Here is a 15,072-nt window from a genome sequence, read left to right on the forward strand (position 1 = left end):
CATATCATCGGAAGATAGTGAAGTGGCCACAAAGCTTCGAACAAATTTTGCATAAATCAATATTACAGGTGACTATAAGAAACTCCCCAAACTGCTCATTCTCCCTGAGTTAGTGCTAAAATCTGTCATTGTAGACAAGGTAAACTAACAGCTCACTGACAGATTAGATTACATGCTGCCAATACTGAATGTGAAAGAGAAGCAGAAAGATACACAGAGAGAGGTTGCTGCAGATAATAATAAGTGTTTTACTGTCACACAGCTACTGGAATAATAGCTACACTGCTCAGTACTTCTCTTCTATGTATCTGGGAGATAGAAGAGTAGGATCGCATCTTCTCTGTGTGCGCAGTATTTGGGAGTCATTATAGCAGGTGTTCTCTACCCATCAGCTCAGGGAAAACTAAGAATTTTAGCTACAGTGAAGAAAACTGATGAAAAATGCAGGTTACTAGACATATTATAGCCAGATACAATACTACTCCTCATGTACACATGAAAGCTTATTTGGAAAAATGACATGAAATGCCAGGTACACTTTAACGTGGTTATCCAGGCAGCCAAAATACCCGATCCAATGTAATCCGCCATCACTTGCAGTGCAATCCCGGCACTAGGTCACAAGTTTTCCTTCACCTTCTCATTGTCTGTGACAAGGGGCTGATCTTTGGATCCAACGGCTGGATTTGAATTGCGGAATCCGCGGTCGTTCGCACACATTGCGGTATTCCGCACACATTACAAAGATAGAACATTCGCATATCCACTCAGATGAGTGGATAGTACTTGCAAATTCCGCAAGCAGAAATAAAATCGCAGGATGCTCTATTTTTGTGCGGATTCCGCACGAACGGCTTCCATTGAAGTCAATGAAAGCCGTCCGAACCGTGCCCCATCCACAATTGACATTGCGGATAGACTGCGGGTACCTGCGTCATCGCCTTGTGACAGCGCGGGAAATACATATATGTTAAAAGAAAACTCTACTGCGTATAACCCATGGCGAGCGTCTGTGGTCATCCGCAGTAAAGAAATTACAGGTACGTGGGATCGCCGGCCACGTTCAGAGTCGGATTCCGCTGTGGGCTCCTGCATGCGGAATTTGACTCGCCCGTGTGAGACCGGCCTTAGCAAAGCAATATCTTAAAGGCGTTGTCCGGGATTTTTAATATTGATGACGTATTCTCAATAAATAACTAGCAGGGGTTCACGACTCAGGATCAACTGTTCACCGAGCATCAGTCAGAGCGGACAGCTCAGGAAGCAGACAGCACTGTTAGGGCGCCTACCCACTGGCGTTGCCGATTTTCGTGTGTGAAAAACGCAGCGTTTTTGGTGCGTTTTCCGTGCATTTTTCGCGCCTTTTTCGCGCCTTTTCCGTTAATTTCAATTGACATTCATGGGTGCATTAAGAGAAAAATAAGGAGACATATGCAACTGACAGTTCCTATGTGAAAAATTGCAACGGACCGAAAAAAAAACGCAAATGGACAAGAACACATTCTATACTAATTGCTCTTCAGAAAAAACGCAAAACGCAAAGGAAAAAAAATCACCAGTGGGTAGGCACCCTTAACATTCCATCAGCTTGGGTTAGTACTGCAGGCATAGCCCCCATTTAATTCAGTGGGGGCAGTGCCTGTATTACCAACCCAAGTCACTGCAATACAGAAAATTTCTACGTCCAGCACTGTCTGCACTGACAGATGGCCCGACAAACAGTTGATCGGCGGAGATCCCAAGCGGCGGATCCCTGCCGATCAGCTATTGATGACTTATCCTAATTATACGTCATTAATAGTAAAAGTCCCGGACAACCCCTTTAAGATTTTCAACTTTTGGGCTAACAACTTGGCAGGTGACAACTTAGTGTTTGGCTGTATGTTTCAAGATCTCTTGCTGCATTTATTTATTTGGCACAACATAAACTTTCAGAACTGTCATGTCCTTCATGTCATCATCAAAATGTAATATCCGTGTCTGTCTGACATTCTGTATCTCACAGGTACTTACATTTTTCTAACTTGCAGGCAACTTTCAGAATTCTCAAGTATCGGGCAGTCATATGGTTTTGACGCTGCTACCAAGTCTTAGTAAATACTATGATCTCTGTTGTTACACTTGTGTACAATAGTATGTTCAGCCGTCAACAACTGGAGGCCATATGCCGAGGAACCATATGTGGCTCCCAAGCCAGTGGTTGAGGAATATGGCTGTATCCTAGTTCTGGCTAAGCCCTATTTGACTAGGGATCGCTTGACATTGCTCCGTGATACATGAGAGCATATACTTATCCAGTGCACACAGCTCAGGCATCCACAGATGTACAGCAAGAAAACCCTTCCCCAGTAGATGGTGCTACATCAATATAATGCAGCTCCCCCTGATAACGAGCTACATTGCCTGCAGTCGTAGGAGGCACCAAGTCACTATATTGTGTCTCGCAAAAAAATAAATTTAGACGCCAACGGCACAACAATTTTTAGGACTTACCACAATCACAACGGTGAGCAGGAAGGTGCCTAAAGTCATAACACTAAAACTGTCTATGAACCATGTGAACCAAATGACTTCATTAGTAACCCCCATGTTCTTCATGGTTTCCTTCAGACGCAGTTCTTTCTCCAGGACAATGTCTTTCACCAGCATAGAGATAGAATATATCCAAGACAACACCATGAAAATGGGAAAGCAGCGATTCAGTGTTATCATGAACCTGTAATGAGAGAAATCAAAAATACATAAACTCAGAACATAACATTATATAATATGACACAGTAAAAGCATTGTCTTTAGCGTCTATTGGCACATATGATAGCTGCATATCATTAACCCTTTCCAATCCACTGTCTGACGTCTGAAGACATTATGATTTAAGGCTGTACAGCTCCGATATTGGAAGACGTCCGTCAGGGTTCTCTTACTATATATTGCCAGCCTCTCTGCTGTCAGAGCCTATCCAATGTGTCACCTCATGCAGTACTGGCTTTAGCCAGCATATAGCGCTGTTGTATAATGGCATAAAAAGAGTAAGCCCCCTAGGAAAACCAGGAAACAAATTGGATTGGAAAGGGTTAAAGCAACCGTGCAAAATTCTATCCTGGGAAAAGAGAAGGCGCAGGGTATATTACATGCAGTTGTTCTTCTCTGCCGCCCCTCCAATCTGTGGGTTTTGGGTCCTGTTTTTGGTCATCCAAGATAGTTGCAGCAATTTTCTAACCACCTAATGTGCACTGATCTCTGATTGGCTAGTGCTACTCATGTGAGCAGCTTTGGCCAATCAGGGAGCAAATATAGTGCATTAGTAGTCTAACACTACAGGTGCATTGTGGAGAGTAGGTAGTCAGAAATTTGCATCGGCCATCTTGGATGAGCAAAAATGGGAACTAGAACTGGCGTATTATAGGAATAGCAGAAAAAACTGCATTTTGCCCCAAAACCTAAGGATCACTTTAATGTTGCAGTGTTCTGGAGAAAACCAACCAATTACACAGACCATGATGTTTGTGAAGTTCCATTACATCTGTAGACACATTCTTCTTCTAATTACTAATATATATCTCATACATGAAAAAATATGTGCACATTTGATGAAAGCCTCCGGATCTGCCATACAAGCCAGGCTTCCAGACCCTACTTCTGGCAGATGGTAGCCATTCATAGGCAAGGACTGGGCGACCAGAGCAACTGCAGCCCTGGATTTCCGGGGCAGAAGATGAGTGAGTACTTCCTCTTTTATTATTTTAATATCTGTTTAGCCATTTTTAAAAACTGTAACACACTTAGACAATCACCTTAAGGCTCAAAATAGGCTGGACGCTAGGGGTTAAAAACAAAGGTAGGGCCAGTTATTTTTCAGCACTGGTGGAGGTCCCATCTGCTAGACCCCATTGAGGAGACTGTTTATGACCCTACCTTATTGACAATCTATTGAAGTCTATTACTTAGTAGCCCCTTTCATTCACGAAAATATTTACAGTATGAACATGATAGTCAGGCATTGATAGGAGAATTTGGAATCAGGAAGATTTACTGTTTTATCAGGTCACATAGGCAAATACTCTGCATTTCGTTTTTGCTTTTCTCTGGATTGGTCGAAAATCAGGTTGGAACTTGGTGGGCTTATTTTTTTTCAACCCTACTGTGTTGGGCCCGACCATATTGTCTTCTGCACCAACCGTTTCACTTACGGAGTGCAGAAGTATATCGCAGTCTGACTGTGGGTCCCTGGAATCAAACACGGATCATTATATGCACATTTGATTCTCCAAGTTTGGGTTTAGAGACCCACAATCAGGCCTGGATACACTGCTGCACTCCATATGTGAAATGGATAGTGCAGAAGACAGTTTGGTCTGACCCTTAGAGGTAAGATCAGTGTCGACTGGGATACCCAGGGCCCACCAGTAAAATTTATTCTGGTGCCCACTTTACACTTGCATGCAAATATTACCTTGTCTTCTTTGAGCTACTACACTTTCTGTACACTTCAATGGAAAGGTGGCTGCATTTGTGTGCATCATTGTTTGCACTAAAGTTCTATATCGGGAGAATGTGTAGAGCAAGAATTAGTGTACCCCAATTCTCCCAATAGGTGCCGATCTCAGAAGTGGCTTTTATGGCATATCCAGTAAAAGGTAAAATCACATGTAACAGCCAGAAACTACACCAACGGGCATGTTCATTGCAAAATGGCGCAGTTTTCAAATTGATTTTTAGTGGCTGCAGGCGAACAGCAGTTTTATCTGCAAAACCATCTGTCTATCAATCAATTTGAAAAAAAACGTATCATTTTGTATTAAAATTTAACATTTTTAATCTTTAAGGGTGGTTTTCATGTGACCTCACCCTTAAGGGGGTTGTCCAGGGTTAGAAAAAAATTAGGCTGCTTTCTTCGAAACAAAGTGCCACTCTTGCCTGTGGGTTGTGCCTGCTTTTGCAGCTCAGCTCCTATTCACGTCAATAGAGCTGAGCTGCATTACCACACACAACCTACGGACAAAGGTGGTGCTGTGTTTGGAAGAAAGAAGCCATGTTTTTTGAACCCTGGACCTTTAAGAAGGTTCCTTGTGGAATGCATACTGTGAGGAAAATGACTCAATAGCCTACTGTCTGACATTTGCCTTGGGCTAGTCATCCTCTCAGCTCTGTGAGCAAGGAGCTGCAAAATGATTGGTGATGGGGGCCACACAGCAAAATCTAGAAGACAGGGCCCAAGGAAGGAGGATCTTGGCCAGCCCTCCAATGCAACTTGTGCATGAGATGGGGGGCCTACTTCTGAGTCAGAGCCCACCGGGGATTCACCTGTAACCCTGTGGGCCAGTCTGAGCCTAGGCAGTAGGATTGTTGACAAGCATTGTGTATTTGACTGCAGCTACACCAAAATAGGACACTAAAATGCAAACATCACAGTAGAGTAACCTCACGCTTCAGTCGAACTGGTGACGACATATTTTTGGCTCACATGGAATACAATTTTTTAAATATAACATTTCTTTATCATGTGTGTTACATGCAATGTACTTACTATGTTTGTTTCACATGTTTGACTTGTTTATATCTTATCTTGAATGTACTATTCATTGGACCTTTCAGAAATTAAAAAAGCAGTACACACTGACCCCAAACTTTATAAGTATACTCAACTCTCTAACAAATGATAGGGCATGCATGTTATAGAGACAGGTAAATGGTGTGGCACCTGGGCACCATCTCAGAGGATACTATCTCAGATAGGTTCCTCCACCGCCTTACCCTATGAACACAGAGAACCTGTATGGCTTCCTCAGAATTGCTACATTGGGGTGTACACAAGGATCAGTCCAACTGACCCAAGCAATTAATACAAGGACTAGAAAGGCAATAGAAACAAGCGACAGGCCCCCATATGCCGCGATTGGTGTGTAGGGGTTTGTCATGAAGAAGCCCCATCATAGGACCCTTATCTTGATTTGATTTTTTGCTACCATATGCTTTTTACTCCTGGTCTGAGTGACACCGATGCCATGGAAATTAGAGATAAGAGAATGGTTCTTTGTACACAAAGGAAGATTTTTTTTATTGGGCTTCAGAAGAGGAGCTTGCCTCGTATTCCGATTCATAGACAAAAGAATCTATTGTGCTTATATAACAAAAATCTGTATAAAGCCCAAAAAATAAGTGATCTATCGTGTAAAGAAAGCGAGCCAAAACGGCGTGCCAGCTGGGCAATGACTATATAATTTGGAGAGTTGCAGATTAATATCCGGAATGATCGGACTACTTACCGGTAAGTCTCTATTTCAGAATCTTTTTATAGGGATTGAATAAAATAAATTTCTATAATTTCTTTTTCTACAATTTCCTTAAATATGGTGAATATTATTAGATATGCAGGAGAAAACATTGTGGTTGGTGATCATTTCTTTTAATTGCTACATTTTTGTCCATATTTTTTATTCCCCCCAAAATTCAAGATTGACAGCGATTAGAGATGAGTAAGCATACTCGTTAAGGACAAATACTTGAGCGAGTATCGTCCTTTTCGAGTATCTGCCTGCTCGTCCGCAAAAATTCAGGTGCCGGCGGGGGTGAGTGGTGAGTTGTGGGAGAGAGCAGGGAGGAGCAGGGGATGAGAGAGAGAGAGATCTCCCCCCGTCCCCCGTCAGCACCCGAATCTTTGCGGACAAGCAGGCAGATACTCAAAAAGGACGATACTCGCTCGAGTATTTGTCCTTAACAAGTATGCTCGCTCATCTATAACTGGGATACAAAGGACACGTTGGATATACTGAATAATGGAACTATATCACAATGACTACCAGCACTGGAGTATGACACAAATTGTGATAAAAAAAGTTTAACTTTTTTACATGTATAGCTGCCTGGACACTCTTTAAATTGACTTTTTTTTAATTAACTGTAAGTGGGGCTTATTTTTGGAGTAGGGCTTATATTTCAAGCATACTCAAAAATCCTGAAAAACCATGCTGCATCCTCAAAACTCCAAGAAAATTATGCTAGGGCTTATTTTGGGGGGTAAGTCTTATTTTCAGGGAAACAGGATATTAGCACCATGACCCCATCCCCACCATTACACAACCACAAAACAGTATCTAGACTCTGAATGGATGGGTGGCACAAGTCTCAAGTCATGAGTGGCTTTTGGCAACTTCTGGCTACTTTCCTTCAGACTGCTTAGGAAACAATGGGCATGAGTATGGCATGGCTGTTGATGGATGTTGGTTCTTGGATGCTATATGGCTATATTATTTGAGCACAATATGGCACTTTTATGACGCTGATTTTTCTGGAATATCTGGAATATTTTCTGTTTTTCTTTTTAATGAAAATACAACAGTACCCAATAAAAGTTCCACCTACGTCCTTCACAGATCTTCATTTAAACCCTAATACGAACTACTTGGCAAATGAATGAGCTATTGATTTATGTAGCTATTTTATGTATATTTTCTGTAATTTACTAAGTACTAGAGATGAGCGAGTATACTCGCTAAGGCACATTACTCGAGCGAGTAGTGCTGTAGCCGAGTATCTCCCCGCTCGTCTCTAAAGATTTGGGGACCGGCGCGGGTGACAGGTGAGTTGCGGCGGGGAGCGGGGGGGGGGGAGAGAGGGAGAGAGAGATCTCCCCTCCGTTCCTCCCCGCTCTCCCCCGCCGCTCCCCGGCCGTCGCCGGCCCCCGAATCTTTAGAGACGAGCGGGGAGATACTCGGCTAAGGCACTACTTGCTTGAGTAATGTGCCTTAGCGAGTATACTCGCTCATCTCTACTAAGTACGTAACAGTTTATACTATTTGCATGTATATTTTTAACAACACTGGCAAGCTAACCATGTTTTACAATGGGTCCTCCACTATGATGTGCATCATTTGTAACATGTTTCAGCTGGAAAAGTGAGTAGGACAAACAATACTCTACTGTAACACTTAACATGTCAAACTTCTATAATCTTCGAGAAACTTATCTTGATGTAACAGAAAACCAATAATTGCCAGGACCCTGGAGGCATGCTTTGTAGCACTCAAGATAGGAACATTTTAAGCTATCTATAGACAAGGTCAAAGTGCAAACATCTAAACTGTACGTGTCAAGCGTATCAACGCAGTGATCATTGATTTGTCTAGGTCATTTAGCCATGTCCTCACTCACACATCATCTACGAAGCAGGGATACGGCATCTGTTGTACATATAATCCAGTTGGCAAGTCATTGTTCGTCTGAGTCTTTATAATCCCATGATCAATAATGTCCTGTAGGTAAGCAAAGCCTCCCCAGATGTATCGGAAGTCTTCCACAGGGTCAGCCCGTGGTCCTGGGTCCCAATATCTGCAGCAAAGCAAAATAATTTCACAATGTCACAAAGCATGACAATGCACAGCAAATAATACAATACTATGTATATTAATGGGCTATTGAGCAAGTTCTGGTGGTTCTATACAGTTTCTAATACAGTACAAGCACCTGACAGATGTTGGACTGACCAAGTAGACACCAGGTAGTTCTGTGAATATTTTGAGGAATGGCAGTCATTTATCTACCTTTAAGCTATAATATTGTTCTTCAAGCCTTGTACTATCTTCAGTCCTCCATTTGTATTCTCAACTTGTCAAAAGAAGCATGAGCCTAACAAATAGCCTAAACTAGTTTTCGGAGGGGGAGGGGGGGGGGGTGAAAACTTTTGAGAAGTTGTGTAGTCAATACGCAAATGAAACGGTGCCAGAATATAAAATATAAAAAATAGGCTGTAGATCTAGAAATCCTCAAAAGATCAGATTTTAAAGGCCCATTTAGACACAACGATTATCGCTCCAAATTCGCTCAAAAGTAATCTTTTGAGCGATAATCGTTGTGTCTAAACACGTGGCTATCGTGCATTGTTCGTGCACTAGCAAGCTAAAAATCAACGATGACTCTTATCAGCACCGCATGCTGATTTTCTCAGCCAGCGGCACTGATAGCATTCTTTCAGCTGGTATGCCGCTGGGACTTCCGAGAACAAAGGAGCTGCCTGCATTAACTCTTAAGTAGCTAATTAGCTACTTAAAGGTTATGCAAAGATGATCACTCATAACTGTCACTCAGACTGCCTATTGAGCAATTTTCGAGCGATCATCTTTCAGTCTAAATGCACCCTAAGATGTCACTCATCATAATAATCACTTATGACCTATGATAAATACTGATATAGGGTCATGATAATTCTCTATGCCTAAGTGATTGCGGTCACCAGAAGGACCAAGTTTGGAACACAAGCAAAAGCTATAAATTTGCTACTTAGTCTAAGTGTAGTTTGGAACAAGAAGCTCTTCCCACACACCATTCAAGGAAGGTAAGTATAAATACTTTATGAACAGGACACCAAGACAGCTAGACGATGGGTTTCAAAGCCAGATGGGCCCCTTTATCAGGTAAGTCGCCATTGAGATCCTTCCGCTACTTTTTCAAATCTCCAGGTATTTGTCTATGTGGGAACGCACAGCCGGCATGGAGGAGCGGGTGCAAGTACTTTCCTGAAGGCTTTACATTCTTGTTGTGCGAAACACAGAGACTCAAGTTTAGCAGCTTGTCCTCTAAATTGAACTTTTACCCCCCTGTGATGAACACATGAACCCTTCTTTTACATTTTTGTTTTGCAAACTTAGATGACAGATTTGTGAACCTGTTGATTTCAGCAGAACCGGCTGACTAATGTGTATGGGGGAGTCCTGACTCTCACTGAACAGCTCAATCCTTTTCCTTCAGTAAAGTTGCTACCAGAGAAGGTTTATTGTCCTCTCCCCATTGCAAACCCCTGCATACTAGGCAGAGACTGCATGTACTGTACATGGTATGTATTGGCAGCTTTAGGCCCAAAGATATATTTTATGCTATTATCATGTTGGCTTCATTTGGATATGTCCATGTTGTAAATTATGGTAAGATGGCAGTATTTTTGGTTTAACGGGGTAGAATGTCGAAACACAATGTTGTTCTAATTTGTGTTTCTTTTACATTCCGCTTACTTTCCCATTGTCTGTTATGTCAGATGTTCTGATGTTGAAGACCTGTAGAATTATTATTTACTCCACGTTTTTGTTTTGTTACTTAAGTATCTAAGCTGTTAAAACATAGAGGCACTAACATTGGGAGCAAAACCACAGGAGATCACCATAGGGGTAATTTTATTATCAAAAGCTGGCCAAACCTGTAGAGGTCAAGAGTATTCAAGGTCAGAGGGTCAAATAAGAGGATTTCAGTTCTATTTGTCTTTGATCTCATTAACCTGCATATTTGAACCTGAGACCACCCAACTGAACGCTCATGTGTTGTAATCCTGTTACTAAGGAACCATGCATCCCAAATAGGACTTAATCTACCTTAGAATGCAGCTTTTGGCAGTGATGGGGCAGAAAATTATGGTTTCAAGGGTCTCCAGAGAAATCTACCAAAAATAAAGTAAAACTGCAAATTAACGGGGTTATATATATGTTTATTATAAAGGTGTTATTTGTATATATTTGTGTTAATATGTTATATATGAACCGGATACCTTAAACAGCTTGTCCGTTGATAATAATAGTCTAAACACTTAATGAAGCATATGTAACAAAACTATTACAAATATGAACACCAGGGACTTATCTGAATGAGGAATAGCACCAAGGACATGTGGACTAGGCTAGAACTACACCAACAGAAGAATAACTGGCACCCTCTGAGAGGAGGGGTCGGAATATATATACTATAACAGTAGTTGATTGGCCTGCTGGGGTCAACATCTCCCTGCCAACCAATCAGGCCACATGCCATCAGACGAAAGTGCACTGGTCAGGTGTCCAGCGCCGAATGACAGGGCGTATGTGCTAGCGCCATGGGCCGGGTTGATGTCATGACGCTAGCCCAGACCAGCTTCTGCTTTGTGGCTGTCGTGCCATGATACTGAAGAGGCCAGAGCACCATGACAAATAATTAATAATATAGTGTAGGCAGTTAAAGGGTGAAGTTGTGGATGGAGTATATCTCCCTCCCAGGCTCTTAGTCTGGACAGGGTGGCAGTCTAGTCCACAACTTCACCCTGGTTCTTAGGAGGCTCAGCTGTAGGCACTGACCCCATTAATGGGGGCATAAAAGACGGCAGCTCCCAAGGAGTCAGTGTCTGTCAAGCTGAGGAGGGAGCAACACCTCACTGCATGGACCTGAGCACCCTGCATGGTGCACCTGTTGTTTTGAGAGGACTTCTCTATTTTGCTTTGCTTGGGCTTTACCTTAAAATAAAACTGAAGCAAGTTTTATTCACTTTCTGGTCCAGTGTGTCTTTGCTGCCCCCACCCCCTGGAGGACTTTCTTACAATAGTAACAACATAATAAATATTAAAATACCTACCTATCTTTAATTTTGTTGGTTTTCTCCACTACATCAATGTCCATGCGGATTTTATATTTTACATGAGTTGGGATTTGATTAGTCCAGGGAAACATGTCCATGAACACAAGACCAGCCCAGAATTTATTTTCTTCAAGTAGATAAAGAGCGTGATGCGTCAAATGGGATTCATCATCGTGACCTTCAAATTTATCCAGGCTTAAGCACTATCAAAACAAATCAATTTACAACATATTATTAGAATATACAAGTAGAATGGCATCATCTCTTCATGGACTTCCTCTGGGTACGTTGTCTTTTTTTCACACTTTTAGCCTTAAAATTCTTTTACACTGGATGATGATCGGTCATGAATGTTGGCATGTTTGAATGTTTTTGTTTCCACTATCATCAGCACATGTGGACGTGATCATCCATTTGGGGGCTAGTCGTGTCTTTTGTGTGGGTATAATTACTTATCGGAGGCACATGCCCCAGTATAAGTCAAGAAATGTGCTGATGAGGAATGCATTCTGTATGAGGGTAAACAATTGTAGTAACAATCATTCTTCCCCAAACAACAATCCTCTGCTGCATGTCAATAGCAGGAACGAGCACCAATTAAGACACTTTGGTGATCGGGGTCATTTACAATAGCCTGAGGATCGTTTAGTGTAAAAGTGCCCTTACTTTACAGGAACCTGTCATCAATTATACCCAGGACTGTGACGGTAACAAGAGGGCATCCTCTATGTCTAGAAGAAAGCAGGTTTCATCACCAACACAGAAGGAGGTTCTTTACTGTAAGAGCAGTGAGAATGTGGAACTCTCTGCCTGAGGATGTGGTGATGGCAAAATCTGTAGAGGAGTTTAAGAGGGGACTAGATGTCTTTCTAGAGCGCCATGATATTACAGGATATAGACATTAGGTGACCTAGAGGGGTTGTTTACTTCGAATGTTGATCCACGGATTACACTGTCTGCCATTATGGAGTCAGGAAGGAATTTTTTTTTCCTCCAAATGAGGTAAATTGGCTCGTTGTTTTGTTTTTTTTTGCCTTCCTCTGGACCAACAAGGGGAGGGGGGGTTTAAATGGGCTGAACTAGATGGACATTGTCTTCATTCAGCCTAACATACTATGTTGCTATTTTACTATGTTTTATCTATTAAACTCCTACATAGTTTAATCAATCATGTAATGGACATTTTCAAAGTTTTTTTTGTTTTTGTTTTAAATTCTGTGGAAAGCATGACTGTAAAAGGAAGGTTCTTAATTTTTTCCAGGCCACATGCACATTTCAGGAGAACGGTCCAGTGGGTGGGCCAGACCATCCGTGGTGGGCTGGCTGGACCACCTCTGGTAACCTGCATACCTTCCCAAACACAGTCCCTCTCTGTGCCATTGATGTGGAGATAACAAGTTCAAAAGTTGTTAAAATGCCGAACCTTCTTTCAAAACACAGCATGTGTGTCCCCAACATGTACTGAGGAAGAGGTCTGTATGACCTCGAAACGTGTATGTATGCTGTTTTTTTAAATAAACAGAGTTTGGCAAACATCAGTCTAATTTGATTACATATGTCTACAGGTTGTGCCTTATACGCAATTTTTTAACCACTTTTGCACTTGCCTAAACATCTACCCAGCAGGGTATGACGGTACTTGGGGGTTGGCAACATTTACTGTATATAGGGATTATGCATCTAAAAAAAAATTTGTTTTACCCATCACTCTTCAAAAAGAGGACATAGTCCTCAATTACTCCTTCTATTTTCCACTAGGGTCACTCCACCATCCTTTTACTATCTGCCTAACTATCTGCCTAACAGTGATGTGGAGATGTCTTCCATTTCATCACTGATGTGGTCTAAATCCCGCACATGCACTATGAGATCCCGGTCTAGAACATGTGCAGTTCACCTATTCCTGAGTGCGCAGATTCAGCCAATCCAGCTGTGCATGCGCTGATAATCCTCAACTTCCAGCCCTACGATCAGTGGTGTCAAAGAAGGTAATCTCGTCCCTGGAGCATGTATGAGATTTAGACCAAGGCATTAATTCTCCACATCACTGGCATAGAGAAGGGTGGTGTGTGGGGAGGTACACAAACCCACAAGGGATGGCCTGGTCAGCCTACCATGGACAGTCCGGCCCACTTGGACAGAACGCTCATAATCTGCATGCGGCAGAGGACAATTAAAACCTTCTTTTTACCGGCATGCTCTGCACAGAATATTCTCCCCAAAAACTTTAAAAATACCCAATACATGATTGTTTAGATGTCGTAGGGGGTTTAATAGGTGAAAAACGGATGACAGATTCCCTTTTTGTCAAGGAGTAACATTAGTGGAAACGTTCTTTGTATTCATACAAAAATGTACAAAAGCGATAATGCTTCTTCTTAGATGTAGCATCTTTTTATTCTACCTCTAAAAATACAAAATAGTTGATTGCACACTTCAAATTTATCATTAGAAAACAGCTTAAATTTGTTACGCTGTCTGAGTCAATTGTCCTCTGGTATCTATACATGCCCTTGGGTCGGAGCATGCCAAAGAGGCGGAGGGATGACAGCTATCTAGTATTTACAGAATACAAACATAAATATTTGCTATATCTAAGAAAAAACATTGTTTTATGTACTTTTCTACTTTCTTATATTTATTTGTCAAAGTCGTAATGTGGAGCCACTAGGTGTGAGTTGATTAATGAGTCATCCTGAACACTCTGAACATTCTGTGTAGAGCACTATGGAATACAGTGGTGTGCCACCAATGTAGTCAGACCACACCACTGCTATGGGGCTCATGAGACAGGGGAGCCTAAGAGGCAGTTAGTCTTATTTTCGGGGGAGCCCATACTGTTATACTTACCTAGCAGGCTCGGTCCACATCCCTCCCGCTGCTCTTCACAGCTCATACATCACTTCCTGGTTACAGGATTCATATATATCACTTCCAGAAAGCAATGGCTGTGATTGGTTCTTCGACCACCGCTCAGCCAATCAATGCAGTGCTGAATGAGCCAATGCAATGGCTATGATTGTTTTCTCCAGCGCTGCATTGATTGACTGAGCAGCGGACAAAGACCCAATCAACAGCCATTGTGTTGTAGAGGCGGGATTTATGAATTATCTGAGACGTGGCAAATCACAGCCATCACATTCGTTCATCTAGCTCTACATTGATTGGCTAAGAAGCGGTCGAAGAACCAATCAACAGCCATCACTTTCTGAAGGTGGGATTTATAAATCCCGTAACCAAGAAGTGATGTTATATATGGCTCAGGACTACGGGAACCGCTCCGAACCATGTCGAACCTCTAGAGAGTAGTGGAAGGGACCTGGACCGAGCCTGTAATGTATTCTTTTTTTTTCATGTAGTGTAACTAGGGCTTATTTTCAGGGTAGGGCTTATATTTGAAGACTCCCCGAAAATTAGGCTACGGCTTATTTTCGAGGTAGGTCTTATTTTCAGGGACACGAGGTATATAAATAAAGAGTTAACCCATATTAGTTAGGTTGTGAGGTCCAGTTGTAAAGGGCTCTAAGCTCTAGTTTGCGAAACTTGAAGTAATTTTAGTTTGATTATATACCAAATAAAGCTCTGATATTATTGGAAAGAAGGATTGCCAGACATAGAAGGTCAATGGGAAGCAATTTGGAATTGTAGCACACTTCATATACCAGTAATTCTAATAAGTTGTTTGATCCTCTCTTCTGAAACAC

The 15,072-nt window shown here is 42.0% G+C and overlaps 1 protein-coding gene across 1 annotated transcript in view; it reads right to left on the reverse strand.

Moving 5' to 3' along the window:
• ABCA4 (ATP binding cassette subfamily A member 4) overlaps nucleotides 1–15,072 on the reverse strand; it is a 206,443-nt gene that overhangs the window by 82,599 nt on the left and 108,772 nt on the right. The window contains exons 13-15 of the mRNA XM_066597367.1: nucleotides 11,366–11,571; nucleotides 8,152–8,328; nucleotides 2,494–2,716 (exon numbers count right to left, since the gene is read on the reverse strand). Coding sequence (XP_066453464.1) covers nucleotides 2,494–2,716; nucleotides 8,152–8,328; nucleotides 11,366–11,571 — 606 coding nt within the window. The remainder of the gene's footprint in view (nucleotides 1–2,493; nucleotides 2,717–8,151; nucleotides 8,329–11,365; nucleotides 11,572–15,072) is intronic.

This window comes from Eleutherodactylus coqui, chromosome 3 (genome assembly GCF_035609145.1).
Source record: "Eleutherodactylus coqui strain aEleCoq1 chromosome 3, aEleCoq1.hap1, whole genome shotgun sequence".
In the NCBI taxonomy this organism is placed as follows: domain Eukaryota; kingdom Metazoa; phylum Chordata; class Amphibia; order Anura; family Eleutherodactylidae; genus Eleutherodactylus; species Eleutherodactylus coqui.